This window comes from Haliaeetus albicilla, chromosome 1, assembly GCF_947461875.1.
Source record: "Haliaeetus albicilla chromosome 1, bHalAlb1.1, whole genome shotgun sequence".
NCBI classification, from domain to species: Eukaryota; Metazoa; Chordata; class Aves; order Accipitriformes; family Accipitridae; genus Haliaeetus; species Haliaeetus albicilla.
This window is the reverse complement of record NC_091483.1, coordinates 28,731,173-28,757,165: the sequence shown is the minus strand read 5'-3', so window position 1 is coordinate 28,757,165 and position 25,993 is coordinate 28,731,173. Positions and strand designations below refer to the sequence as shown.

Sequence of the window (25,993 nt, the reverse complement as noted above, 5' to 3'; positions counted from 1 at the left end):
AGCAGGTCAGTCACTAACATTATCCCTTTATTTTGGGCCCCTGTGTTGATCATTCATAAGCTCTTGTAAGAGAAGCACAAATTTGCTTCTTGCAAGTTCATTTGTACTGTAGTGGGGACTTCCATGGGAGGAATTGGTTAAATGACAGAACTGAGAAAGCAGAGCTGAGCTGTATTCTTGGCTTGTTACCCATTCAGAATGATTATTTGGGCAAGTCAGAACCTTGCTGTGGTATGGCTTAATTTCAGATGCAGGTAAATAATTGCTACTTATCTAACTGCTAGACTTCTAATGAATTCTTCTAAAGTGCTTTATTCTCCAATGAAAGACTGTATTCATCAATGTAAAAATAAAAATTTGTTCCATGCTATGACTTTAGACAATTGTACTAAGGCACATTTCAACTGTTCCTTGACAGCATTTCATTTGACCCATTGTTAGGCAGGTGGGAAGCCCCAGCATGGTGTGCCATTGTCAAACTTGATCATCACAGTGCTGAAACAGAACTGCTGACTTGCTTTCTCACTTAATGACTCTCGCAGCAGCAGCAGTGCAACTAAGGTGGATCAGTCCTCCTGCATTTGTAACAGTTGTAGTTCTAGGTACCTAAACCTCTTGCCTTGTGGTGAAAGATGGCAGATTAGGATGTGATTGTAAGTTAGTTAAATACCTGCTTCTACAAAGTGCGTAGTAGAACCATGGTACAATCTGTAATGTTTAAATGCTTCATGGTGGCCTTACCTTAATGGATGAGCAAATCCTAAATGTTGTATTAGAATATAACATTTATAGTAGAGGAAAATGCATAATGCTATTAAGTGTCTCATACTCAGTCTTCACTTATGGATGTGTTGTATTGAACACCAAGCCCCAATTCTTGGATTCAGTGAAGAAACTACTATGTGAAATGCAAAAGCCTGCCTTTAGATTTATTTTTTTTCCAGGCTTTAAAATCCACAGCCTGTTGTAGCAGGCTGCTGTTATATACAAGTCTGTATGTGCTTCCAGCTTTTATCAGGATACTTTTGCATTCAAATAGTTTGATTTCCTCCAAAGTCTGAGAAGTAAACTACGTACATCAATCCTGTTCTCACGTCCGTTGCTCTATTCAGACAAACCATGTTAGAGTAAGTAATACAGCAAAATTGGTTTTGTTTCTCCCACAAAGCTCCTCTAAAAGGAGAATGACAGTGTAAGGTTTAAACTCGTGACTCGATCTCTAGCATGGCTTCATCATGTAATTAATTTTTTCTCCCTGCTTGCAGTTAGATGAGATTGCTGCTAAACTATCTACAAGTGTGGCTATGGAACAAACGGGTGGGGTTTTATTTGTTTTTGGTTATGTCTGTAGGGGAATGGAACACTTTGGTAATATGGGCCTGCAGTAGCAGCACTCAGTCACAGTTCCTTTGTAAAAAGGACATTTTAGTAATTTCCACAAGATAGTGATAAAATGAAGATCACAAACAAGATAAATGACCATTTTCTTGCATTTCAAAATCTATCAAGGTAATACTGTCTCTCATGGCCACAGAATTTTCTATAGAAAACTGCAAAGAACTTACTAATCAGTTCAAATTATCTATCTAAAGTTTATAGCCAAGAACTGAAGTGTCTGCAGAGCCCTGTGTCTCACCAGCGATTGAGAGAGTTGAACCAATTACCTGCTAGGATGTGCTTGGTCATGTCTTGCTCCTGGATGGCTTTTATCCCTTTGTGTGGAGCCTCTGGGTTAGGTTAGAAATTTGTCCTGGCTGCTAATAAAGATCAGGACTGAGGCAGTCTTCACAGTCTTGATGCAAAATCAGGGGAAGCTGAACTTGGCATGTCATGATATGGCTTTTTGCTCTACAAGAACAGTAATGTTTACCTTTCTTTTGATTATGAATTTGAACAATAGTTATGATAGATCACAAATAAACCTGTAAAACAGATGTGTTTAGAGAAAGATGACTGACTTGTGGCAACTACTAGACAAAGTAAATGTCATTGAAGTGCAGTTGGCACAAAATTTGATCTCTTGCACACCGTTTATTTAAAAAGCACAATGCAAAACCTGTATCATTCATTGTTTTGTGGCTGTATTACACCATGAGTGTTTCATGGTTAATTTTAGACTTCAGTCTAAAGTCCCTAAAATGCTCAGTTTGGCTAAAAAAGAGAGAGAAAGCAGTGATTATAATTGCATTATCACTGCAGCCCCTGGCCTGTGCGACTTCCTCCTTCCAGATGGCCAATTTCTGTCTTTTCCCATATGCTGCCTGCTGCTGGCCCCCAGAAACACGCTGTGCTGTCAGACCCTTCTGCTGCAGAGGTTCTTGTGAACCTTCTAGAACGGCACACATATGCCGTGCTCAGTACTCTCCCACATTATGCCTATGATTATGTCTCATGACAGCAGGACTCCTCTGGTTATAGTTTACTGCACATTATGCTATAATTTTATTTCCTGCAAATAAGAGACTGGCATGGCATAAAGATTTTATTGGCTTGAATTTATGCATTATTCATGAGTGATTTCATGGCATTTGTTAAAAGGGAGATGGTCTTAAATGTCATGACTTTACCCACACAAACTCTGATAAAAAGTGAAATCATATCTCAAAGTTAACTGCTATTTAAAATCAGCTGAAATTGTCATGATACTTATTAAAACCAGTCTCCTAGGTTCTTAGCCCTGATATAACATTTCTTTTCATGGCAAGATGCAAGTGTTTTGTTCCTTTCTGGAAGGCAAGGAGAGGAGGATTATAAAGCATTAATGCTTTTCATTTTAGATCTGCAGGTCTATGTAATAGCTTCAACCTGATTCTTTTTGAAGATTTAATAAAAGCTGGGGGAAAGGGGTCTTGTGAGAAACATCCAGATATGGTGGTGAGGAAAGGAAAATTGATTCAATTTCATTTAGATTAGTGAACAAGATGACACTTTATTGGTATAGAGCTATTCAGGCACTTAGAATGGTGGGAGTGATGTAGTGAATAAATTGAGAGTGTACTGAGGTTAAGGGAACATGATAAATCCAATTTATGAGATGCTGTTATGATGGTGAGCAAGTACTGGAGGCTATCATGAACAAGGGCTGTTTGTCAGAGGTTTGCTTGCATACTTAAGGTTGTGTTCAAATTTAAAGGGCTATAATCCTTAACATGTCACACTTCTGTTATTGAAGAGACTCCAAATTCAGCATAGCGATCCCTCCCTGCAGGAGGATTCTACTTATAAAACTTTATGAAAAAGTGCACTATATAAAGCTTCTACTCCTGTAAGTTTTACTCAAGTAGAATTATTGTACAGACAGTCACTGATGAACTGAACACCATATTCCTTCATCTTATCAATTAAGTTTATAGACGTTACAGTTTCCAAGTATAATAACCTCCTGTTAAAACTACCCCTGCTTAAGTAACAGAGTACCCCCGTGAGCCCTGCAAAGTAGGCAGAACAGGCGCAGAAGTCAATGGCTGACGCAATAACCACCAAGCACAGCACCCTAACCATTCATCAGTGTGCAGTTCGAAAGCATCTCCCTTTGTGGTCAAGGTACAAACATGAACTGAACTAAAGATTGTACATTCCCCAAAGAAGCGGAGAGAACAGCAGTGTGTATAGTAAGAAAAATGTCAATGTGTTTGACAACTGTTAGGGGAAAACTTACCAAAGAATTTCCTGGAATTTTTATCACTGTGCTGGAATTGAATTGCAGGCTATGAACCTTAAATATTTCTCAGGAAGCTTTCTTTTTGGCTTGGAGAGGAAGGCACGTACAAAGGCATACATACTGAGCTGTAATTAATCTGTATACAGAGGCATACGCTTTTGACACTCTGCAAATAATACAGTTTCAGACAGTTTTCTTTTAAAAGTATTCTTGTGTTGCATATTAAAAGTGTAAAAGCTAAATTCTTACTTATGCCAAAAACATCTAAACACATCAAATATATTCTATAGAGTATCCTGTAAAATGAGTTCAGTGAAATATAGTGTAGAAATCTGCAGCGAGGTGTTGTCCGCCTCAGTTATAGGCACTAACACCCTTAGTAAAAAATAACAAAACTTCCAGTTTCTGAGGGATGCTGTACTGGCTCCGTGCTTCAGAATGGAGCTGGGAATGACCTCCTTGGAGCTAGTTACTTGTACAAAACATATAGAGCAAGAAAGATTTGCTGATATCTGTCAATACTAAACCCTAACTGATACTAAAGCTAAAGGCAAGAGCAGGATTTTGATCAACAGAGGAGGTTTACTCCTGGCTTTAGGACAGTCAAGGAGAAGAGAAAGGAAACTCTTCTGGGAATGGGAAAATCAAATGTGAACTATATTGCAACTGACTGTGCAGGAGGCATCTATATTAAATAAAATGAAGAAAACCACCTTTGAGCTTTTTGCTCCCCCTGGTGAAATGTTTGGGCAAGATATTTGACATGAGTGTTGCCAGTCATTACTGCGATCCACAGCCACACACATCTTGCATTTCTGGAAAGACCCACAGGATCTGTGGGTACACGCTGAGGGTGTTAGCGCTGTGTCCTAAACACTGCTTCCTCGTGACACCTGCCTTCACACAGCAGCCTTTCTGAAGGTAGGTGAGAATGAGGCTCCTTTTGCTTTTTACCATCCCTCTCAGCACTGCATTCTCAAGGCTATTCATTTAAAGTATATTAGTTTTCTGCATCGGTCAGAGGTAAAAAATGCCCTGGAAAATGTGGGAGGCCTCCACTCTCCACAGTCAATCCAGCCAGTCACCTCTTGGAAAAATGAGCACTAACTGGCTATATTTTTAGCAACTACCTCGTTTTCTTTGCTGCAGTTATCCGAATGCAGATGTGAGAAGGACCTGATCATGGCATTTTCTCAGCCAGATGAGTATTAACTTAGGACAAAGCAACAGGAGATCCCAGCTGAGCCACAAATCTTGATTTGAGAAGAGGTCTGCTGCTATTGCCAAGTTCCCCAAAAGGAGCTGAGGAAGAAAGGGACAACTCATTGCCACCTTGGCCTTGCTGTGTCAGCACCCCCCCCCCCCCCCCCCCGAGAAGAGCCCTCCCCTCCGTCCCACAGTGGCCAGCACGAGACCATAGCCGCTCTCAGTGGCCAAAGAGCTGGCTTTCCTTCCCTTGACGTCATGTTGTGCAAAGGCTGAGGTACACACATGAAGAAGCAGCCATCCCGATCCCATACAGCCCACTCCCACTCCTTATAGCCTCTCCACAACCCTCATCCCATTTTCAAGCTCAGTTCTTTTGTCTGCCAGCACCAGCCACACCTGTATTACCAGAGTCTGTGATGGACCCAACTGTCTCTTTCAGCACATTAAGTACCACTTGCTGTTTCTTGCTACAACCAGAGCTGACAGTCCCTTGAAGGCACAAAGGAGTGCATGAGCTGTGAGGAAGAACAGTGATAGGAAAAGGCAAGTTTTGGAGCCCAAATGAGGAAGGAGATGGAATCACCGACCCGTGGCAGGACTCATTCACCATGTGTCAGCAGTCTCTTATTCAGAAGTTGCATTCTTTGAGCTGTTGAACTCGTCATCTCACAGCCCCATTTCAGCTGTCAAGAAGTTATTCACATCAGTCTCCATTTTCTTCTGTTTATATTCCACCTCATGACTCCACTCCATGCCTGAACAGTTCTGATCCTCTCCCTGGCCTTACACCCACACATTTCAAGTAACTGTTCACTGCTGACTTCTCAGTGACTCACTGCCTGGCCAGCCTGTTCACTGTATGTTCAGCTATTTCATCTCTTAAGGCATCATCAACACATAAAAATATTTTATAAAACTCCACCAGGGCTGCTTTTAAAATAGCAGACATAACTGATACTTGTTTTGGTTTCCTCCATGAAGATTACAGACATGCTGTGTTTACTCAACAGAAGGGTAAGGGCTGAAGGACCATACTGCTGTAGATGGCTGTCCTACGAAGGTTCACAGGCCTCTGCCTCTTCTCCAACCTCAGCACCTTCCTCATCCTCCTTGCTAGTTGTCTGAGCCTTCTGCAAAAGTCTGGGCCCTGCCAAGCCAATAACCAGGGCTCCAACTGGAGCAGTGATCAAGATAGCCAAGAAAGCTACTGTCAGTACATCCATTCCATACTTTTCAAGTTGCTCATCCTGATGACTTCTCGCTGTATCCAGGGCAAGGGAACCTATTGCAGCCTGCAGGAAAGAAAACATTGCTGAGATGGAGCAAATAACCTTTAGCACTGAAAGAGGAAAAAAAAGAGACTAATCATGAGTCAACATTTAACATAAATTTGACATTTTTAGTACATTCAACCCATTTGTTTCTAGGCAGTACATAGAAAAGTAAATGTTATATTACACCTATGAGAACAATTTTCACTTGGCTACACTTCAAATTTCCTAAGCTAATGAGTTTATCTGGGTGGTTCCCTCCCGTTAAGAACATTGCTTAGCTGCCATCCTATCCACATTTCTGGAGGATGTATGATTAATGAAATGGGCCAGTATATTGCGTATTGCAGCTGTTAAAATGCCACACTTTGAGAATTCGTCCTGACAGCAGTCAGCTAGTAGCAGCTTCTGAAAATCTAGTTCACAAATCTTGCAATAATCCCTGCCTGTTCTGATTATTAACTTTTGTTTGCAAATAATCATGCTATTGAGCCAAAGTCTAAATGACTTAACAATCACTGAAATAAAGGAGCAGGAATGCAGACAGCCTGAGGCTTCTCTAGCAGTATGGCTGTCACACTAACCCTTACCAAAATGACCACAAACTGAAAACCCACTCTGAGCCTCTGGTGTGACTGCCCCTGCAGACACTTCATGTGTAAGAGGGAAATGCTTTTACTTTTGTTTTGAGAGTTCTCAGAATCTGTATGTAAAGGCACAATAATCTGCAGTAGCTGAGAAATAGCTAACTTCCTACGATACATGTACAATTTGCTGTCATTATTAAGACTACAACCCAGGATGCAAGCAAAACACCTTCACATAGAAGGCTCTCTGTGCACTTTTCAAGCAGATATAGGGTGGTTTAGAATATGAACTGTCCATATGCTACACTCCGCTGTTATTGAGCCTGATTACTGCTGTGCTAGTTATGAAGAGCTTTGCTAAGGTCAATAGATTTAGCCGGGAATTAAAGTGATGTTGGACTGTTTACCTGGACAGTGGCTTTGGGAATCCATGCCAATGAGACGAATACTTTCTCCTTGAAATTAAACCCAGCAAAACACACCATCAGGAATGTTGCTATAATTCGCACAACTAGGGCAATACCTAGTGTAGCCACACAGAGCCCTGCAACAAAGACAAACACTTCTCAGTACTTTTGTGCATAGGTGCCCGAGGGGAATAAGCTTCCTAAAACTGTAGCTTTACAGTGAGGTTGGCTTTTGGTTTTTTGGATTTTTTGGGGTCAGCTGTAGTCTGCTTTGCTTTAGATGTCTTTATAGAGATTCTTTGGAAGCCAATATTGAAAGCTGGATAATTAGTGAGTGATCTTACCAACCGTTTCAGGCCTTAGAGACATAACGGATACTTCTGCTCCAATTAAACCAAAAAGAAAAGGTTGAAAGATATTCCATGCAACTGCGACAATTTTTTCTACTTCCCTCTGCAATGAAAACAAAAATAATCTGTAAATTCACAAAAATATGGCCAAGTAGGCACAACATTTAATTAATCAAAGGACAAAGTGAAAATGTATCATAAAGATTATCCAGAATTGCTCCTCCTTCTTTGACCTAATACTAAAAGATTCAAAATCAGTTGCACACCTTTCAAAGGTCAGAGTTTGTCTAGCTCTGCTAGTAAATAAATGCTTGCTATCTCAAGAAAAGAAATAAAAATCACTGATGTTTGAACAGTAATAGCAGTTTGCAGATAAGAGGAAGAAAATAGCGCTAGTTGATTTTCAGTATTTAGGAAGAAGTAATTTCAACAGCTTGCTCTGAAGTTTCTGAGCCTTTGGGAACTGCGTGCTTAAGCGTATTCTTCCATTTGTATCTGAGCAGAGTTAGACCCTCAAAAGTTTCAGCCATCACCTAACACCGCTCACGCTGCACACAGTCAGAGGCCTGTCTCCATGTGAACGGCAGCAGCAAAGTTAGACTGAGCAAATCTGAAATCCCTTCCTAGTGAAAGGTGTTGAACTTTCCAGTGCGAAGTACTGTATAAGGGCAAAGCCACCTTTTCTCCTTGTGTTTGAACTTTACACCTAACAATTTTCCTAAAACAATTGCTGCCAGGATAAACAGGAATCTTCCACTTACCTGAAAAGCTACACATAGCATATCTAATAGCACTTCTTTTTTAATTAAGTGGGTTCTGCAATAGCGAACGAGCCTTCAGACTGGAGTGTGTGGAAAATATGAGTGCGGTGCTCTGCCACTTAATAATCAGTCCAGAGCCTAGACATGTCCTGTCCTTGGTGTTCTCTCTAAGACTGATCCTGCAACATCTCTTGCTCTTCAGTCAATGGTAGATGACTGTAATACAAAAACTTCTGTAACCTTAGAGAGATCAAGGTGGAAATATACAGACTTCTGAACATTTTTCTTTATCTGCCTTATTTCTCCTGGTTATCTCACCCTTTTCTTTTTTGGCAAAAATTAATCCTCTTTACAGATGTTAGCATTACTTCAGTCTGTTTACTGTCCACTTAACTGTTCCAGCAATAGGTACGATGGTCCTTGTTCTCAGTGGACAGCATTTGCCAAGTGACTTCCACCAGGCACAGCAGGAGGCAGTGGCCCTTGAGAAGCTCAGCAGGAAAACCTTGGTAATATATTGAGTATACAGTATGCAGACATCTCTGACTGTATCTGATAAAGAAGAGTTGAAATCAACATCCTTAAGGCCAAGAAGCTTCATTCACTGATCAAAAGAAATTAAACTAAGCATTTATAGGCTGCATACACTCTTTTAAGGTCCTTCCTTCTGAAATGGTTTAAAAGCTTTTCAATAGAGAGCTTTATCAATTCTAATGTGCGTAAGTAGTTAATCCCAAGACGAGTTTTTCTTCTTTTAAAATTGGACAACAATGTAATACTTTCAATAGAAAACATGGTTTCTTTTTCATTGTTTTAACAAACCTTGAGATCTTACTGAAGTCAGGGTCTAGATGGGGATAATAATGTGGACTCTGCTATATCTGATGCCCTTTCCTTTCTCTTCTTCTCCCCTTCTCCTACTGCATGTTGCAATGCTACAGCTGTGGAGAGAAAGATGCCCTTAAAACATTAAGTGTAGATGGTATCAAGCAAAAGAGGCAGTGAGACGTGCCAAGGTACAGAAATGCAGCGGGGCAGCAACAGTAAAAGGAAGCAGGCTTAGTAGCTAAGGGAAAGTGACTAAAAAGCAGTCTTTTGTATGGTTTTTGTATGGCCTTATATCACCATTTATTGTGGGCACCCTGCTCTCTGATTTATCCAGAATACACTGGCTGGGATTTGGGAAAGATGAGAGAGGATGGTTAATTAGTGTTTTCCATTTCACCCCCTGCAAAACCACAGGGTACAAAACCTCAGGGTATTCGGGCCATGTGCACAACTGTATTTTGGACACCTGTTTGTAAATCTTACCATAAAGTGGCTGTGTAAGGTTATAGACACAGAGCTGCGACATAAAGCTTTGGATTCCTAGCCAAGTGCCTTGACAACTTGCCATCCTTTACATGGCTTAAGATGTCTAAGAAAAGCTTGTGAGCATTAGGCTCTGTATCAATATATATTCACATACATGGTAACTTTCTGTCATGCTAAATGTTAAAGACTTCCAAAATAAACATAGAATGTTTTTTTTTAATCCATACACCCCCTAAAGCTTCATAAATGCACCATTACCACTCCTGACAGAAATTCAAACTCCTGTCAGACTGTACATTCAAAGGAGTTTTGGTATGGTATGCTTCTTTATGTAAACATTCACCTTTTCATCAGACCATCCCACACCTGCAACAAAAGCTAAGACTAACGTGCAGAGCCCTCCTGATCCAGGGAAGCCAAAGTAGATGCTGCCAAAAACAGCAAACATGGACAGCCCAAGTACAAAATACGATCTCTTCCATGCCAGAGATGCCTGCAGCCAAGGAAAGAGACAAACAAAAACATAAATTTCTTTTAGAAATGGAGGAAAAATGTTACTTCTGTTAATTTTGAAAATAACAATTTGGAAATAAAAATTGCCATTAACCCTTGTGAAAGAATCAAAGCTTTTCAGTGAGACTTGAACTGCTAAGTTGAGTTGAGGGGGTTTTTTTGGACATTAATTCCTAAGCAATTTAAATTTTGGAAATTTAATAATTTCTTTACTCTGCCCATCCAAAATCTTACGGCCAATAGGCTTTTTGTATCACAAGGAACATGATGCTTTATTCTAACAGCCCTGCTTCAATTCTGTGATAACAGGATTTTCTACCTGTACAGTCAAGTACTAGAACAGTTTATCCAAGGAGAGGTGAAATCCATGCCACTGGATGTTTTTAAGGACAAGTCAAACAAATGTTTGCCAGGGACAGTCTAGTTTTATTTGATCCAGTCTCACAGAACACAGTTATATCTCTGCCATTGCTCCCCATTTCTATATATCTCTTTAGCTTCTGTATCACACTTCTTAGTGTCATTTAATATGAAGAAAATTTGGTCCCACTGAGGGCAATAGATGCTTTTCAAATGGACTTCAGTAGTCCAGAACATATCTACTTTCTTCCACAATTTTCTGTTCACTTAATTGCCCCTTTATAGTAAATTCATCTACCACTTTATATAAGCTTAATTTTTATTGAAAGTAACACATTCTAATTAGCATTAATGATACGCCCAATCACTTAAAGCCTACAATCTGTCCTCTTTACTCGTTTTTAATCTTAAGCTTACTGGAAACATCTTACAAAAGTAAATGCATCACACATCAATCTAATTGACAATTGTTTTACTGTCTGAAATGGGTATCAGACCATTTCTCCTTTACATGTGGACATTTCCACCACCTTCAATGAGAGCAGGAAGGTGAGCTGGGTTCCAAACTCTGCATCAGGAAGGACTACGACATCATATATTGTTATAGTTGCAGTAAACAAGTAATCACCTATAAAACACACATCCTCACTTGATAGGCTTTGCAACCTGGAAGTTAGCACTGGACACAACTTTCCCCAAAACCAGCTTCACATGAAGCTTGGAAATTAATAACTTAAGAACATTATCCCTTAGCAAAGAATCTCTATTTTATAAAAAGCTTTTTTTACTGGGTTTTTACCTGATCATGGCTTGGGAAATATCGAATGAACATTCCCAGGATCCCTCCAGCTGCTATGCCAACAGCAACCTCCAGCACTCCACGAAGAACATTGTACAGAGTAGAACCTACTTGGCAAAAGAAAAATGGGTTCAGTAAGCCGTACACAGACCCTTCATGCACAAACCACACTATAGACCTACGAGGGTGATTCCAAGACAGTGTCTGCTTTAAATTACTTGGAGGCAAAGGGGTTCAGGAGGGAACCAATGGGCCTGAAAGAAATGGATAGTACAACTTTCTCTCTCCGAAAGCTCATACCAAGAAAGTGTGTCAGAGAAGTCAGAGGAAGAGCCACTGTGAGAACATTGCCAAACCCAGGAAAATTTGAAAGAATTATGTTGGGCATGCAGGGACTAGACTTGGCAGCTAAGGGAGCAGCCAGGGAAAAATGTTCCCTGAAAGTTGTTGTGACCCACAACTCAGAGCAGACAATGTTACAGCAAGACTTTTGATTGTGGGTAATATCCTTCTCAATATTCAAATCCATACATGAACTTTATAAGGAGATGTCATTAAGTTACGGACCAGTCAACCACAACAGAGCGCACATTCTTCAAAATATCACTGTTCTGGATTTCACCAAGTACAGATTAACCAGCATACCAGAAGAGAAAGCCATCCCAAGGCAAGTGTTGAAGCCTGTGATAGCCAGAATGTCATCAATGCTGCCGGCTGCCATTAGCAAAGTTGGGACACCTTTCTCCACTCCATATCCCCCAGCTTGTAAAATCAGCATTGAGGGAACCACCACAGCAGGGGAGACTGCACCTAGAACAAAACTGAAAACACATAGGTTCAGCCTCTCTTAAAAAGAAAGTGCTGAACTAAAAAACTTCAAAACGTTCTGACGCCAATCCATATATCAGGGAGCATAACTGGCCTGCAGGGTAGACTCAAGTCTTCGTCTGTGGAGCCCTTTACTTTTAATGCTATTGAGCTGGGCAGGAAGTAAGAGCTGACTGCAATTATGCATAGAAATATCTCTGCTTGTAATTAGCAGGGAAAGGCAAGGAAAATACCTTATGTAAAGGTCTGTTTATGCTTTATGCTCCCTGATATATGCCTTGGTTCTCCCATTTAGGAACCTAGTCTAGACATGCTTATGATTCAGTAGCCCAGTTCCTTCTTAGAAAAATCGGTGTGCGGCAGAGGAGAAGTTCACCCATCTTGCTCCAGTATATGGGTCCTGACCAAGTCCACCAGTTTAGATAGGGCTAGATGGAAAAGATTTCCTCTTCAAGGATATTACTCCAGAATATAACATGCCATATCCTTACCCTTGTAACAGGAAGGCTGTCCTACGTGCATCTCTCTGCAAGGAAACTCTGAGTTCCAATATGAAGATTCTCCAAATTGTGGTATCATTTTCTGTCTCTTAAGAGCCCCCTGTGTTGTGGTTAAAGACTCAGGGATTGCACCATCCTTCTTCAAGTGCTCAGATCACAAACACAGAAGAGTGATGATGCAAGTACTCCTCCACAGCCTGGAAATGTGACCGTTAAATTAGCCACAGAGCCAGACATGAATAGTAAGCAAACAACCACAGGGGCTAAGCTCAGCTTCCTAACTGGTGTTAAACTGAGGTCTCTGCTTGGTGCAGAGAACTAACCGCACTTGGATCATTTAGCTGTAGGATGAAAACAGGCACCTTTGTCATGCAGGAGAAAAGAGGGTACGTTACCCTAATATAAATCCCCATTGCCATGGCAAATGCATGAACAAGTAGGCAAGAACAGCAGCTGTGCATGTTTCTGAGATGCATGGTCCGAAAGAAAGCCGTAAACAGACTGCTTTGAGCTTCTTAAGAGCCTACAATGTAAAACCACATTCAGACATTAGTATCAGTACCCTTGGCTTTATAGAGAAGAAATACATTTACGATCTTATGTGGTTTATTAAAAGAATCCCCTCTGAGCTGCAGTACAGGATGTGACAGCTTTACATGGCCTCAGCCAGAGATAGGGTCAAGCACAGCTGGATTTGAATATAAAATTCCAAGTGTGGCAGTGAAACCCACCGAATCTAGGTTTGACAAAGTTCCTGCATATCCCAGGAAGGAGTGGCAGAAAATTCTGTTTAGCTTCTTGTGCAGAGCAAACTAAATGTGAGAGGTTGGCCTAGCTGGGATCCATTTGAAAAGTGCACCCTCAAAAAAAAAAGTGCATAGCTGCTTTACCCACAGTTACTTGAGGTCATCTGCTCCATCCACAAAAGATTTTGCTATGTTCCCACAAGCTGCATGAGCACCCCCCAAAAATTATCCCCAAATCCACAAACAAATCATGAAAAGTTGTAGAACTGCATAAACTTGGCACAAGGAACCAAGCATCTCTTTCAGCTGTCTCTCACTTGATACCCAGAGAAGATTAAGTTCCATTTGGCTCAGCAACGTCTATTAAAAAAATTCTCTAAAACAGAGTATTTACTTGTAACAGCTGCCTTTAATAGTCACAAACATGACTGACTCTGCTAGGACAGATGCCTAATTCTGACATGGGGGGGGAGGAAATCAACAAGTTGCACTTTTATGCCAGGATAAACTGCACTGGTAAATTAGGGCTGAGAATCACCCGAGCAACTGACATCTTTGGCTTCACAGCTTCAATTACATGAGGAATAACTGTAGCTGCATCAAAGCATTTCTACATACAGAGTCCAAATGACAGTTTTGATGCCACATGGGAGAAAAAGGAGTCAAAGATGAAGTTTCCCTGGCAAAAAAAAGTTGTCACAGAATAGGAAAAAAAAAAAGCAATCTCACAGAACTGGGCATCCAAGCTGTGTGTAACAACACATACAAGCTTCAATGTCTTGGAAAAAAATGATCATAATCTAGGAAACCAGGCATTCTTCAAGAATGACAAAACCCTATTTTCCCAAATATCTGATGCACTGGCAACTCCCTAGTTTTTCCTTGGTTAAGAAAAATCAGTTTAGTTGTTCTGAACTAGCTATACTTGACCTAAATTTTATATAAACTTTACGCAGTCCCTTAAACTTAAATAGATAGGGGCCGATATGGTACAGCTTTATTTCAGCCAGCTGATTTTGATCAAGCAAAACCTTGCCTTCATTAATTTATGGAACATTGCATTTCATAGTGTGCAGAGGAAGACCTTTTTTTTTGTTCACAGCAGTGCTATGGGCTTTCATTGTGATGTGAAGCATTGTTTCTGTAGTGCAGCAGGACTCATCTTTGCAATTAATATATTTGCATAAAAATGGCAATGATTCAAAAAAAAAAGGAAAGAAAAAATAAAAGACATACAGGTTTGGATTTTTTGGTTGGTTGGGTTTTTTTGATTTGTGAGAACACAAGCAACATTTTCTTTCAAGGATTGGGGATCCCTTGCTTTACTTGTTTTAGTTTGTCAGTGTAAACTGACAGGGAGTTTGTCAGAGAGCGTAAACTCTTCCTGACAGACCATGATGGAGCACATGTCCTCAAGATATTCTGCTCACAAAATGCAGGAAATTTCTTTAAGACAAGGGGGAAAATAGCCAGTTTTCTTCAGGTATTTTTTTTAGATTGCTTGCCTACTCTACAAATCCAGCTGCTGATATTAAGATACATATGACTATACAATAGAAACTATGTTTTCTGTAGTGATCTAATTTGCAGATCCTCCAAGACTGAACAGTTCAATATTTTTAACAGAACCAATTATTCACTTTTTTTTGAGGGCTCTTGTATACTTTGCCTCAGACAAATGGCTGGTGCCATACCTTTGGATCCAGGCCGAGTCCTGCTCGGGTCAAGATAATTGAAAGAGCAATATTCCTCAGTGCTGCAGACCAGCGCAGGTTTATCTGGACGATGTCACTAATGAACGGGGTATTTCGGATTAGGAAACCAGCAAGTAGCATCCCTTAAATGAAAACAAATAAGCTCCTGTCAAATGATTTGGTTTTATTGCATGAGAAAAGCTTGCATAGCATTCTCAAAAATAGACACCATATTACGTATTTGTGAAAGACAAAGAAACAACTCATGTTCTGAATTATTAGCCGTGTTTTAACAATGCGGACTAAGGCACGGAAAGAGACAGACATGTTTAAAGCATTGAAAGTGGCCTAAGAACACACCAGGTCACCAACGAATAAATCTGCAGGATGCTGACACATAGCTTTAGCGCGAGTCAACAGAATGCAGCTTTGTTCACCAGGTGCAGGTCATACTTGCCATAAGCAGACACCTCCTCTGCATCCTTAAAGATAATTTTCTTGTTAGCTTGTTTTAACATGAAAAGAGGAAGATCGTCTAATATTGTGTATTTATCTCAGCAGTTGGAAATTGTTAAAAATCCTCTCAGGTGTAAAGAAATGCAGGTATCACAGGAACCATAATGCTGAGTTCATTGGGAAATATAATCTAAAACAGCTAATCATGGACTAACTTAAACATTTTAAAATGCTCTGGCAATATGACTCATATGCAAAGAGGGGGGGGAAAGAGGGGGGGAATCAGGAACTTGATCTTATCCTCTGTTAGAGCTATTTGCAAGATTCAACCTCTTGCAAATATTAGCAAAACTGTTGGAACTGTCGTTTGGGAAGGATACAGAAAAGTACAGGAAACATTGACTATAAATATAGATCTGCAGAGATATGTTGTAGGTCCTGATCGTTCAAAGATACATTTTTGTAGCATAATTTTATATCAGCCATCTTAAGAAACAGGAAACCAAAAAAGACAAAAAGTAACACTGTGCTTGAGTTAGTCCCAGCTTGGTGTGAGCCTTGGCTGTGGACTTGATTTGTCCTGGAACATGCTAAACATTCTGACATTGTTCTTCCTACCACCTCCCGGAAAAAAAACAGTGGTATAATTAATCTGTGGTACTTCATGACAATTATATCAGGCTAGTATAATGATCACATGCTCTTTGCAATGTTTGCATGAAGTCCAAGTCACTGGAGCTACCCTGATCTAGAAATCTACTTAACAAAGCAAAACCACCCCACCTCAAAGGATATCTTCACTGTTCTGCTCCATGTTGCCTGCAGCAGAAACCTCTCTGCAAAATATACTATGTGACTATTTCAGTAGCAATTTCACTCCCTTTTCCTGAGACAGAGGCTTACTAGAAGGTACTTAAGCGCGCAGCCAGCCACGTTATACTGAACTGCACCTAGCACAAGTGGATTAAAGGCATGTAAGAGTACAAGATTTGTGTTTTTAGTGTAAAAAAGAGTATTCAAAGACATTGTCTATCTCTTCTAATGACTCGGATTTCTCCAATTTTTCTCAAAGACTAGGGATCTGAACAATGAACTCTGACCTAAACAACTCAACAGACGTGTGCTGTCATGCTTAAGTTTCTGTTGTTCGGTATTACCTGTCTGACAAGCAGTTTCATGCTCAGCTCATAACTTTTACATATAGATGTAATTAAAAAAAAGCAGAATCCAAATGGTCAGAAACTTTTTTTTTTTTTAAGAGGGAAGTTTACTTAGCAAGGGCAGACTCCCTGTGTGTTACATTCTGTATTCATATTATTGCAGGCATGCATGCTATACGCAAAACTTCCCTCCCTCTCATTTGAATTTTTTTCTTGCTCGTGAAACTCAGTGGTGCAAGAACGCACATGCTGCCTGGAGAGAGCCGTATATGAAGCTAAACTGCTCTTCTGTAAGCAGTGCTACTGTGTGAGGCACAACACCAGCTATGCACGTTGCAAAATCACACCCATGCACCACAGTCAGATATCTGTAGCCCATTCTGCCCTGAAGTTTTACTGTCTGTCAACAGCTTTACTCATTTATGCACTAAGCATAGTAAGGGGCAGTATACAGCTGGTGAGAAGAACCTGGAGCTTCATTTTTCAGCTTTGTTAACATTGCAGCACTTCACAATATTCTACTGATCTAACCCAAACTTCCTCTAGGAAAGATGTCTGAAAAGGTTCTGATATCAGAATTAAGGTAATTTTCATCTCCCATTTCTGTTTTGCATTTTTATGTAAAATAAGATGTTGATATGAAAAAAAATGTTATGACTGATTCAAAATAACTCTCTTCAGAAGAATTATTCCTTGTGGTGAATTTACTTTCTCGGGTTTCAGTTAACTTGAGATAAAGGAAGGGGAAGAAAGAAACTGCTTTAGACTACCAGTAGTAGGGAATTCCTGCAGAGTTTTCTTTGGAAAACATTTTAATTGTGCAAGACACTTGCGAAACAGCTCAGCAATAATTTTCTTATGAATTAATTATTCTACTGTAACAGGAGGTCTAGACTAAGACTCCTGTTTAGTGATATTAAACCCAAATTCTAAGTAACTGTGGCAGAGGGCACTGAAGGACAATAGGTATACAGTTCTCTGGCCCCCAAAGAATTAAGAGGAGAGCCTTAGTAACATACAGGAGATTTCACTTGAGCTAGTTTGGGGAATTTTGCACCTTCTCAGAGAGGACCAGATAAGAGTCACTTGGAAAAGCTGCAGATTTTGAGCATGATGCAGTTGTTTGTTCCCAATCCAAACATACCTAGCATACAAATACTACTTGATGGTTTAAACAACACAAATACACAGGAAAAAAAGAAAGAAGGGTATCTTACCTAGAAGAGCAGGGAGAGGGGGTAGTGTTCGTATTTTAATGAATCCAAAAATTTTACCTCCAATGACAGCAAAAAAATAAAGAAACAGAATTCCAAACAGATTTCCACCTGGGAGACACTCAGTCCCAGTGATGGACCAAACCACAGCCCAAACCAGGACCACAATTGCAACTGGAACAAAACAAGAAATATTCATATTTAATCATCTCTCAGGGACAACTTTGTTTGCTGTTAGATCACATTTGTTTTTCTACTAATGAAAAAGGTACTGTGACTTTCAGAAATAAAATCACTTACCTTAAAAAATACTTTAATCATAACAATGTGTTTAATCTTTGATGCTCCCTAAGCTGATGTTCTGATTCTATAGTTGTTAAGATATTCTAAAAAACGGTAACAGGAACATCAATAGGGACCAAAAAGTACCTAGTGAGCCTTGGGCCACTGCGGAAAGGACTTGAGAGGTCCCAAATTTAAAGCAAAGACTTTCACTAACTTATCTTGCATTTGCTTATCTTCCTTCAGCTAATTCAGAACTGCAGTAAGAACCTGCTGTTGTACAGCCTGGCATATCTTCAAGCTAACGACTGCAGTTCCAGTCTAATTTTTAAAAGTATTTAAGTATAATTTTTTGGCTGGATGTACTTATGCAACGCATTGCTATCCATGGGGGGGGTGGGGTGGGAATCTGAAGAAGATCATGTCTCTGGGCAGCCTGAAGTAGTACAGATACTTCCCTTGATACAGCAATCAAAGAGGGATAATACACAGGGAAAAGAATTTCCTGAAAAATATTATGTGAACATTAAGTGAAAATATTATAAAAATATGTGGCTGTTGCCCATCCTCCCAGTGCATTTCATCCATTTTCTGGATCCTGATAGCCATTCTGCATGTAGTTCAAACCCCTGCCGTGCTATTGCCTTCCTGGCCGCCTTCCCTCTCCAGCTCTTTGGAGAGAGTCTTTTCTGAGGAGGCAAACTTATTCCTCTTGGGGTTGTCCACAAAGGAAGTTGCCTGGTAGTATAAAAGGAACAGCTTCTTCTCCCACTGTTCCTTGGGAGGTGAACAGTTGCATCAGATGCCCAGGTTTCTGCGTGCTTCTGCATGATGACGTGCTGCCCCCATTTCAGAAACCTTTTGGACCTCTCCACAACTGGCTGAGCCTTTATGCAAATATCGTCCGTGGGCTTGCTGCCTGCTGGCCAGGGCATGCTGCCTGCTTGCTGCTGTAGGCCTGGTTTCAAAGGGCCAGTCTCAGCATAATTGCTCTGCAGGGATCCCCTGCATGTACAGTGGCCTGCAATTTCAGGTGCTGCTAGTTGCATGGTTACCTTCAGCCTGCACAGGTAAACCCCTGTATTGAAACAGCCCTCACCTTGTTGTAAGCCCAAAACTTTCTTTCAGAAGCGGGGTTTTTGGCAGGTTTGTTGGATTTCCAAGATAGGAAGGACACTGCCTGGTAACTCCTCGGGAGCCTTCAGTACAGAAGAACTTCTCTAAAACAAGTAGGCTGATTTGTGTCTAAAACCTGTATCCCTTTTTTTTCCCCTCAGCTCAGCTTTGCAGGATTAATGACAGGTCTCTCTACACATGCCCTTTCTGGCTTCTTTCCTCAGGTGCTCCAAACACTCTCTTGGTGGGATAAGGTCATCCTCTGAAAGATGCTTTTTTTAATTTTTTATGCTGTTTTAATATTTAAAAATATTAAGCTCTTTCCAGGTTCCCTAATCTGTTGCTACAGTTATCCAACAAGAACAGGCATGCATAGATATAAAAGCAGAAGACTGAAGGAGACGAAAAAATGTGTTGAAGAAACCCCTCTTTTCATAATCATAAGAAAACATATTGCATTTTCAGACTAGATTTTTCTTAATGTTATATAAGGGTGACAGGTGGCAGAGGGAAGACAAGTAGATTTCCAAACATAAAAGCCTAAGAATCGCAAGTGAGAGAGAACAGAGGCTGTGGAAGCAGTCAAAGCCACAGGAAATGCCTTTTGTTAGGAAAAGTCTGAAATAACTGGTGAGCCAGGCATTCTCTTCTGTGAGCCTTCAGAGTAGGGCAAATCTTAAAGAGAATGAGTCAGTTTGCCTTGTAGATTAGGATTCTTGGCTTTGCAAGCCTGGGGTATTAAGGAACAAAAGAAGCTATCACTGCAAAGTCTTGTATTTGTTCCCTTAATTCAACAAAAAGCCATCCAGTGTGCCAAAAATACCACTGTATTTATAATAATCTTAATGCTCTCACACCAAAACGAACTATTGAGATGAGAATTAAGAGGTCTTTCTTCTGATGAAAACAATTTGCAATGCAAAAAACGTACCTACCATGTTAAATACCCAAGAGAGAATGGAGGAACAAAAACTATACATTCAAACCTTTGTTTCACCTAGTTATTTTTTTTCTGCTAAAACATTGAAACAAAAGTGTGATATGTATTTCCCTTTGTTATTTTCAAGGTCAACGGACAGATATCATTACATCCGAGAAATTAGTACTTCATTTACTATTTCTCACTTTAATTAAACTCTGTCTTTCTTACATACCATTTGTCACTGTTCGGGCCAGTAAACCCTGAGGAGGACAAGTAAATATTTGTCTCCATGTTCTTGCAGGTACTGAAGACCCTGCTATTGGTTCTGGAGGTTGCTGAGCACAATGATTCAGGAGAGCAGTTTCTTCTGTTTGTACATTCCCATCAGTACCTTTGGCATCTGCTGTTGGTCCCTCCTGAATGAAAACAACGAGACTCTCTCAGAATTGGTACCATATACATTTGAAGTAGTGTACAAGACCTGAAATTGGCTGTGATGCGCTAGATCCACACTGTCTACAGAGGACTACATTAACTAAACAACCGCTGTAGGGATGGTCCAGCTTTGTAGTACATTTGGGATTTTGGGTTATGTATTTGTATTTGCACAGCAGAAAGAACTGCATATAAGAGGCTCTGGGACATTTGCCTTTTTATCTGCAACCAACAGGACTCCTGTCCCAATACAAATAGCACCTGTTCAGCAATAATATCAGCATATTTGATGAAGAAACAGTATTAACAGGCCAGGTTCAGCTTGTCTTGTGTACAAGCTAAATATTTATTAATATTCTCTACAATTTGATAAGGTTCTGCTTCCAGACTGGACTTCACAATACAGTTAACGATTAGCATCATTTCAGTGAGACAGTGTCTTTAATATAACTCCTAAATAACTTCTGTTGCAAAGCCTTGAATCAAAATAACAAAACCTACTTATGATTAGACAAAGATGAAAGAAACAGAACAGCTGGCCAGTGCAAGCATTACTCACATGATCCATTGCTGGAAGGCTCAAGCTGGTAAGTCAAGGTAGAGATGAAGAAATACTGCCCTAGGAGTTATTTCCTTGAAGAATGGTTCCTTGAAGCTGTTCACTTATACTGATTCATCTACTTATCCATATTCATAGCCAAAGCACTTTTTGACCATTTTTGGATATGTGTCTCACTTCATTTTAGGGTCCTTATTTTTGACAAGTTAATCATCTACCTTCCCTTATGATTATTCACCTTCATGTCAGCTCATTGTCATAGGATGAACATGGAATTCTTGCCTATACTGTGGTTTGGCCCTCCTCCAGTAATAGTTCCACATTTCTGACAATTCTTCTGTCTCATCTCTCTCTCTCTTTCGATACATATATATACATCCCTTACTCAGAGTCACAGTTGGAACACAAATCTTGTGAGCTTTCAGCATGGAGTTACTTGTTTATCTACCCTGTGATTCTATGATCACCAGCTACCCATGTGTGTAAAGATATGCCGTACGGTACTTATCTTTACAGTCAACACTATATGTTTACTCTAAAGTGCCTTTTACATTAAGAATTTCATTTTTACTTGCATTTAATGCAAATCTTTTTTAAAGGCATAGAAGTTTCCAAGAACACTGGAAATATGCATATAGAAGTTTAAAACTGGGGGGTGTGTGGTATTTTTATTAGATATGAAGAGGAAGACGTGCATGAACAACTTTCAGCAAGTGGACTGAAAGGCACAATTTGAAAGCAAAGAAGCAATCTTAAGTCCATGCAATTCTCTTCCATAGCTGATTGTAAAATGCATGCTGACGCATTTTCCACTTCAAGCTGAAATTACAACTACTGATTTCCAGCAATCCAACGCACCACAGACTTTTAAAAACTGAACGTTTGTTAATTGTAAGAAATTCCCACTGAGATTTCTCTTTGTATTCCCTTCAGATGTAGGGATTTTAACAGATGTAGGAAGAAAAAAGGAAAGGAAAATGAGGGTTTCCTCTGACTAAAATTGTACTTGAGATCCTAATTAATTACCTCACTTTGCTCGTGCATGGGAATCATGCCATTTGTCTCACATACTGATGGCTCAGTATCTTCATTATCATTTACGTTAACCTCCTTTACCATTGTTGTAAACCTAAGGAAAGCGATAAAGACAGAAAAGTTAGAGAGAAGCAAATAATACTATTTTCCAGATAGAAGACTTCTCAGTGATGTTGTCTCCTTCCCCATAGATCACATGAAAAAACCCTCACAGCCCAATTTGGAATTTAATGTTTTTTGCATGCCTGTATATGCTGTATGTGAGAACAAGAGACAGAAACTAACAGGAGAACAGTATTAAGCTTACAAAGTCAAGCACTAAAAAAAAAAAGAAATAAAAAAAAATCTGAGCTTTAGAATCAGTGATCTGTGCTAATGTGTAATATCTATATCTATTTGTGCCTCTTATCAGCACAAGATAAAGCTTATTTACTGTCAACACCATTTACCAGGACCATTAGTTCTGGAAGTGTCACAGGCCCTGTGTGCATGGCAGTGCAAGTGACCATTTCATAAAGCTAAGAACAACAACTATAGTTTCTAAAGCAGACACACAAGGGGACGCTTTTCTCCCTAACTTAAACCTGACCAGATCCAGCTTCGTTTTCAGGGGAATTTTCAAGAACATGGTTCTGTTAGATATCACTATTCACAAATGCATTGACTGAGTATCTAAGAAACAGAAGATGCCTGTTTGAATAAAGATCAGGACTACGCACAACTTGCACTCTATATTCAGGTGAGGCTGAGAAAACATGGCTCTTTTTTACTGTTTATATCCCATGGAGATACTTCTCAGAGTGGGAAATAAGGTCCAAGTTGTTTGCGGGTAATTGTCATTGTATTTACCCAGTCTAACTGATCCACTTCTTGTCCCATAGATGCTAAAAGAAATATGGCAGCGTACTGTTCTGGATGTCAGAATTTTGTTTTTGCAAATATTTACTGTAGTTTCACAAGTCTGAGCCAACAAGAGTCACATGTACATATCTGAAGGCAAGGCTTGCTAACGCTCTTCTCTGTGACAACGAAGGTGTGCATGTATTCTCCACCAACTACATTTCAGTACTAACAGCATTTACTTGAAATCTTTTACATTGCTCTGGCCATATAAAACACTGCTCAAGTTAAACCAGAACTTTTGAGCCAAGAAATTCCTTCCTTGCTAAATTGCTGGAAGCGAGTCAGAGAGCCGATTCTCACAATTATCAACCCTTAAATTTATAATGATATGTTTGATATTTGGGAACAATTGACACCATGAACAAAGACAGGGGCTATTGTAACACCAGGGTGGTTTTGTTTGAGCTGTTCCAACATGAAACTGGCTTGAGACATGGCCAAGGCATAGAGGAAGAATACAGAGCCATAGGCAAACACTTTCAGTGTGTTCTAAGGTAATAGTTTTTTGCTTTCTTTCCTTTTTAAATGTAAAGTGTTAATTTAGTCAAATTCCAGTACTTTTCTGTATTTTTAATTACCACTTGTGGAACCAAATAGCTGTGGTCTCAAAGTTTTTTAATGAAATAAGTGATACTTTGGGATTTTTTCATAGGATTGTTCGTTCATCCTTTTGTTGGGACTGGGAATCCACAAATGCCAGTCTACTAACTGGAATAGAAAGTATTAGCAACCTACCAGTGCCTCCCTCCTTCCCTTCACCAACCACTTCCCCAGGGTATATGTACTTAATTTTGTAATTCTGAAAGGGGTGCATGTGGGTAAAGGACAGAAGGATATTGCTCTCCATCCAGCTTTGCATGGGCAACATCCCAGTTCTCGGGGTCATGTAGCTGTTGACACCAAATATGTTAATACTTCTGAGAAGCCCAAATCTACCTCACAACAGCTTCAGCTCCCTAATGCATTGTTCACAGTAGTGTACAGGAAAGGATAGATTGACTAAGCAAGGAGCTTGGATGTTCTGCTTAGCAGGAATGGTTTCAAGGTGTGAATGAGGAGTCTGATAGTGGATGTACTGTCCTTACCTGGTTTGTGACAGGTCTTCATGCTGTCAGGTTCTCGATACTGCTACTTTCAAGCAACAGCCACTTGCATTAATGAGACCAAAGCGAGTAGTCAGTTTACCCACACCAGGGTGGGGGTTTTTTGGGTTCATGGTATTTGTTTGTTTGTTTTGTGGGTTTGTTTTGTTTTTTTAAGCTTCACCCCCTATACAAACAAAATCAGCGATTGAGAAATTGGAGCAGAATTCATACCACAGGGTTAAGACCTGTAACATGGAAACCAGCCAATAACAGACTTATTTCAGTACCACCCTGTAAAATATACTTCCCTTATTTTGAAACAAAAAAGGTTTTTATTATAGGTTTTTATTAGACCCTCTCATTTTACTTCCGTTTAACTGTTAGGGAGGAAGAAGGGGAGGGAGAGCTGAACTGAAGAGATGACTGACAGGGGCAGCATGTGCATGCCTATGTCATTAGCTGTATCGCCTTGGTGACTGCCGACATTCTGGCTTTGCGCACACACCATACAGAGAGGGATACAAATAAAATACCACAGCCACCACCAGAGCAACAAACATGCAGAAAAAAAACCCTAACAAAAAAACCCCCAAAAAACAACAACAACAAAAAACCCCCAACAAAAACCCCACTAAACCCCCAGCCCAAACCACGCATCACCATCCACTGAAAGACGTGAGTAAAGCCTGATGCAACCTCCTTCCCCGCCTCCCCAGCAGCTTCCCACCTGCAAATCCGGGAAGAAAACTTACCTGGGGAACGGCAGGGATCGGAGGGGAGGAACCGCTTTCTCTGAGGCCTCTCCTGCCCGGCTAGTCCCACATCTCCGTGCTGAGGAGGTGGTAATCCAGTCCCTGCAAGCAGCAGGAGCAGGAGGAGCAGGAGGAGCAGCAGCTCTGTGCCAGCTCTTGCTCCTCCTCCCCTGCTGTTGCTGCTGGTGCCACGGTCCCTCCTCCAAAGCCACAGCTTCAGGTCGACCAGCAGCAAAAACCTCTCTCTGGGGCTTGGGAAGACTGAAAGGGCTTCCCGGATGCCTTCGTGTTTCCTGGCAATGTGAAGGGGTCCCCGCCGGGCAGGCGAGGGGTGGCTATCGCCCCAGCTGGCAGAGGGGCCTCGGGTTGGTCTGAGCGATGCACCGGCCCGCAGCCCACAGCAGCCAGGAGGAAGAGGAGGAGGAGGGAGAAGGAAGCAGATTTTTGTGTCTCCCAACGCCAGCCCTCCGCTCCCCATGTCATTTCATCGCAAGCTGCACCCGTGAGGCGGGTTGCTTTCTACGCGGCCTTTCCCGTGGCTGTGGGAAGGGACGTGGGGAAGCTACACACAATCCTCTTACTCAGACTGTGGGAGGGTGGGTGCAAAGAAACGGTAACGGGCTCTAGACGATTCTGCTCTGGGTGCATGCAGAAGAATTGCATTGCGGCAGGCAGGAGAATTAAAAAACAAACAAATAAACAAAACAAAACTTGCATATTTGTGGTGTTCCCATGAAGACACTTCTACCTCTGTCCACCTCATCTGTAAGTGCACATGAGGGTACAAGACAGACCTCTCCCAACCTCATTTTGCAAGCTACACTGGGTGCACATGAAAGCAGATCCAAATGCAGTGTGTTGCTACTTTGCTCCTAGTAGCATTACACAGAATTAAGCTGACTACAAATCTGAGAGAAAAGCGCACTGTTTTCTGATCAGGTTAAATTTCCCAGAAGGACTTTGAATCAGGGAAGTCTCTTTCCCCCTCCCCCACAAGAGAAAAGTTTGACCTAGAATCTAAAAAGTCAAAAACCTCCTCTTTGTATTATCACTGGGGTGGAAGGAAAACAAACA

At 40.6% G+C, this 25,993-nt stretch overlaps 1 protein-coding gene across 5 annotated transcripts; it reads right to left on the bottom strand.

Moving 5' to 3' along the window:
- Positions 1-2,011: 2,011 nt before the first annotated feature.
- LOC104319909 (sodium/hydrogen exchanger 9B2) lies at positions 2,012-25,364 on the bottom strand. Of its 5 annotated transcripts, none has more exons than XR_011324678.1 (13): positions 24,920-25,355; positions 22,171-22,273; positions 20,383-20,566; positions 17,834-18,004; positions 15,001-15,143; positions 12,956-13,083; positions 11,878-12,053; positions 11,233-11,339; positions 9,904-10,053; positions 7,480-7,588; positions 7,136-7,272; positions 5,276-6,162; positions 2,012-4,963 (listed from the first exon to the last, which is right to left on the bottom strand). XR_011324678.1 is itself a non-coding variant. In XM_069783519.1 (13 exons), exons 3-13 carry the CDS (start codon positions 22,261-22,263, stop codon positions 5,923-5,925), a joined length of 1,638 nt encoding a protein of 545 aa, XP_069639620.1. In that variant the 5' UTR covers positions 22,264-22,273; positions 24,168-24,230; positions 24,920-25,359; the 3' UTR covers positions 2,012-5,922. The 5 variants fall into 5 exon arrangements, 4 of the variants coding, with proteins under 4 accessions (XP_069639620.1, XP_069639610.1, XP_069639639.1 ...); XM_069783519.1 differs by adding an exon at positions 24,168-24,230 and having other exon boundaries at positions 2,012-6,162; positions 24,920-25,359; XM_069783509.1 differs by having other exon boundaries at positions 2,012-6,162.
- Between the last annotated feature and the right edge of the window lie 629 nt (positions 25,365-25,993).

What these genes read in the sequence shown, in the direction of transcription:
- LOC104319909 (XM_069783519.1), bottom strand. Translation starts at nt 22,263, where the DNA reads ATGGTAAAGGAGGTTAACGTAAATGATAATGAAGATACTGAGCCATCA. An exon ending in CCCTCTCCCTGCTCTTCTAG is followed by an intron (nt 15,144 to 17,833) that starts GTAAGATACCCT and finishes TTTTCATTTAAG; the next exon opens with GGATGCTACTTGCTGGTTTC. An exon ending in GACTCGGCCTGGATCCAAAG is followed by an intron (nt 13,084 to 15,000) that starts GTATGGCACCAG and finishes TTTACATTGTAG; the next exon opens with GCTCTTAAGAAGCTCAAAGC.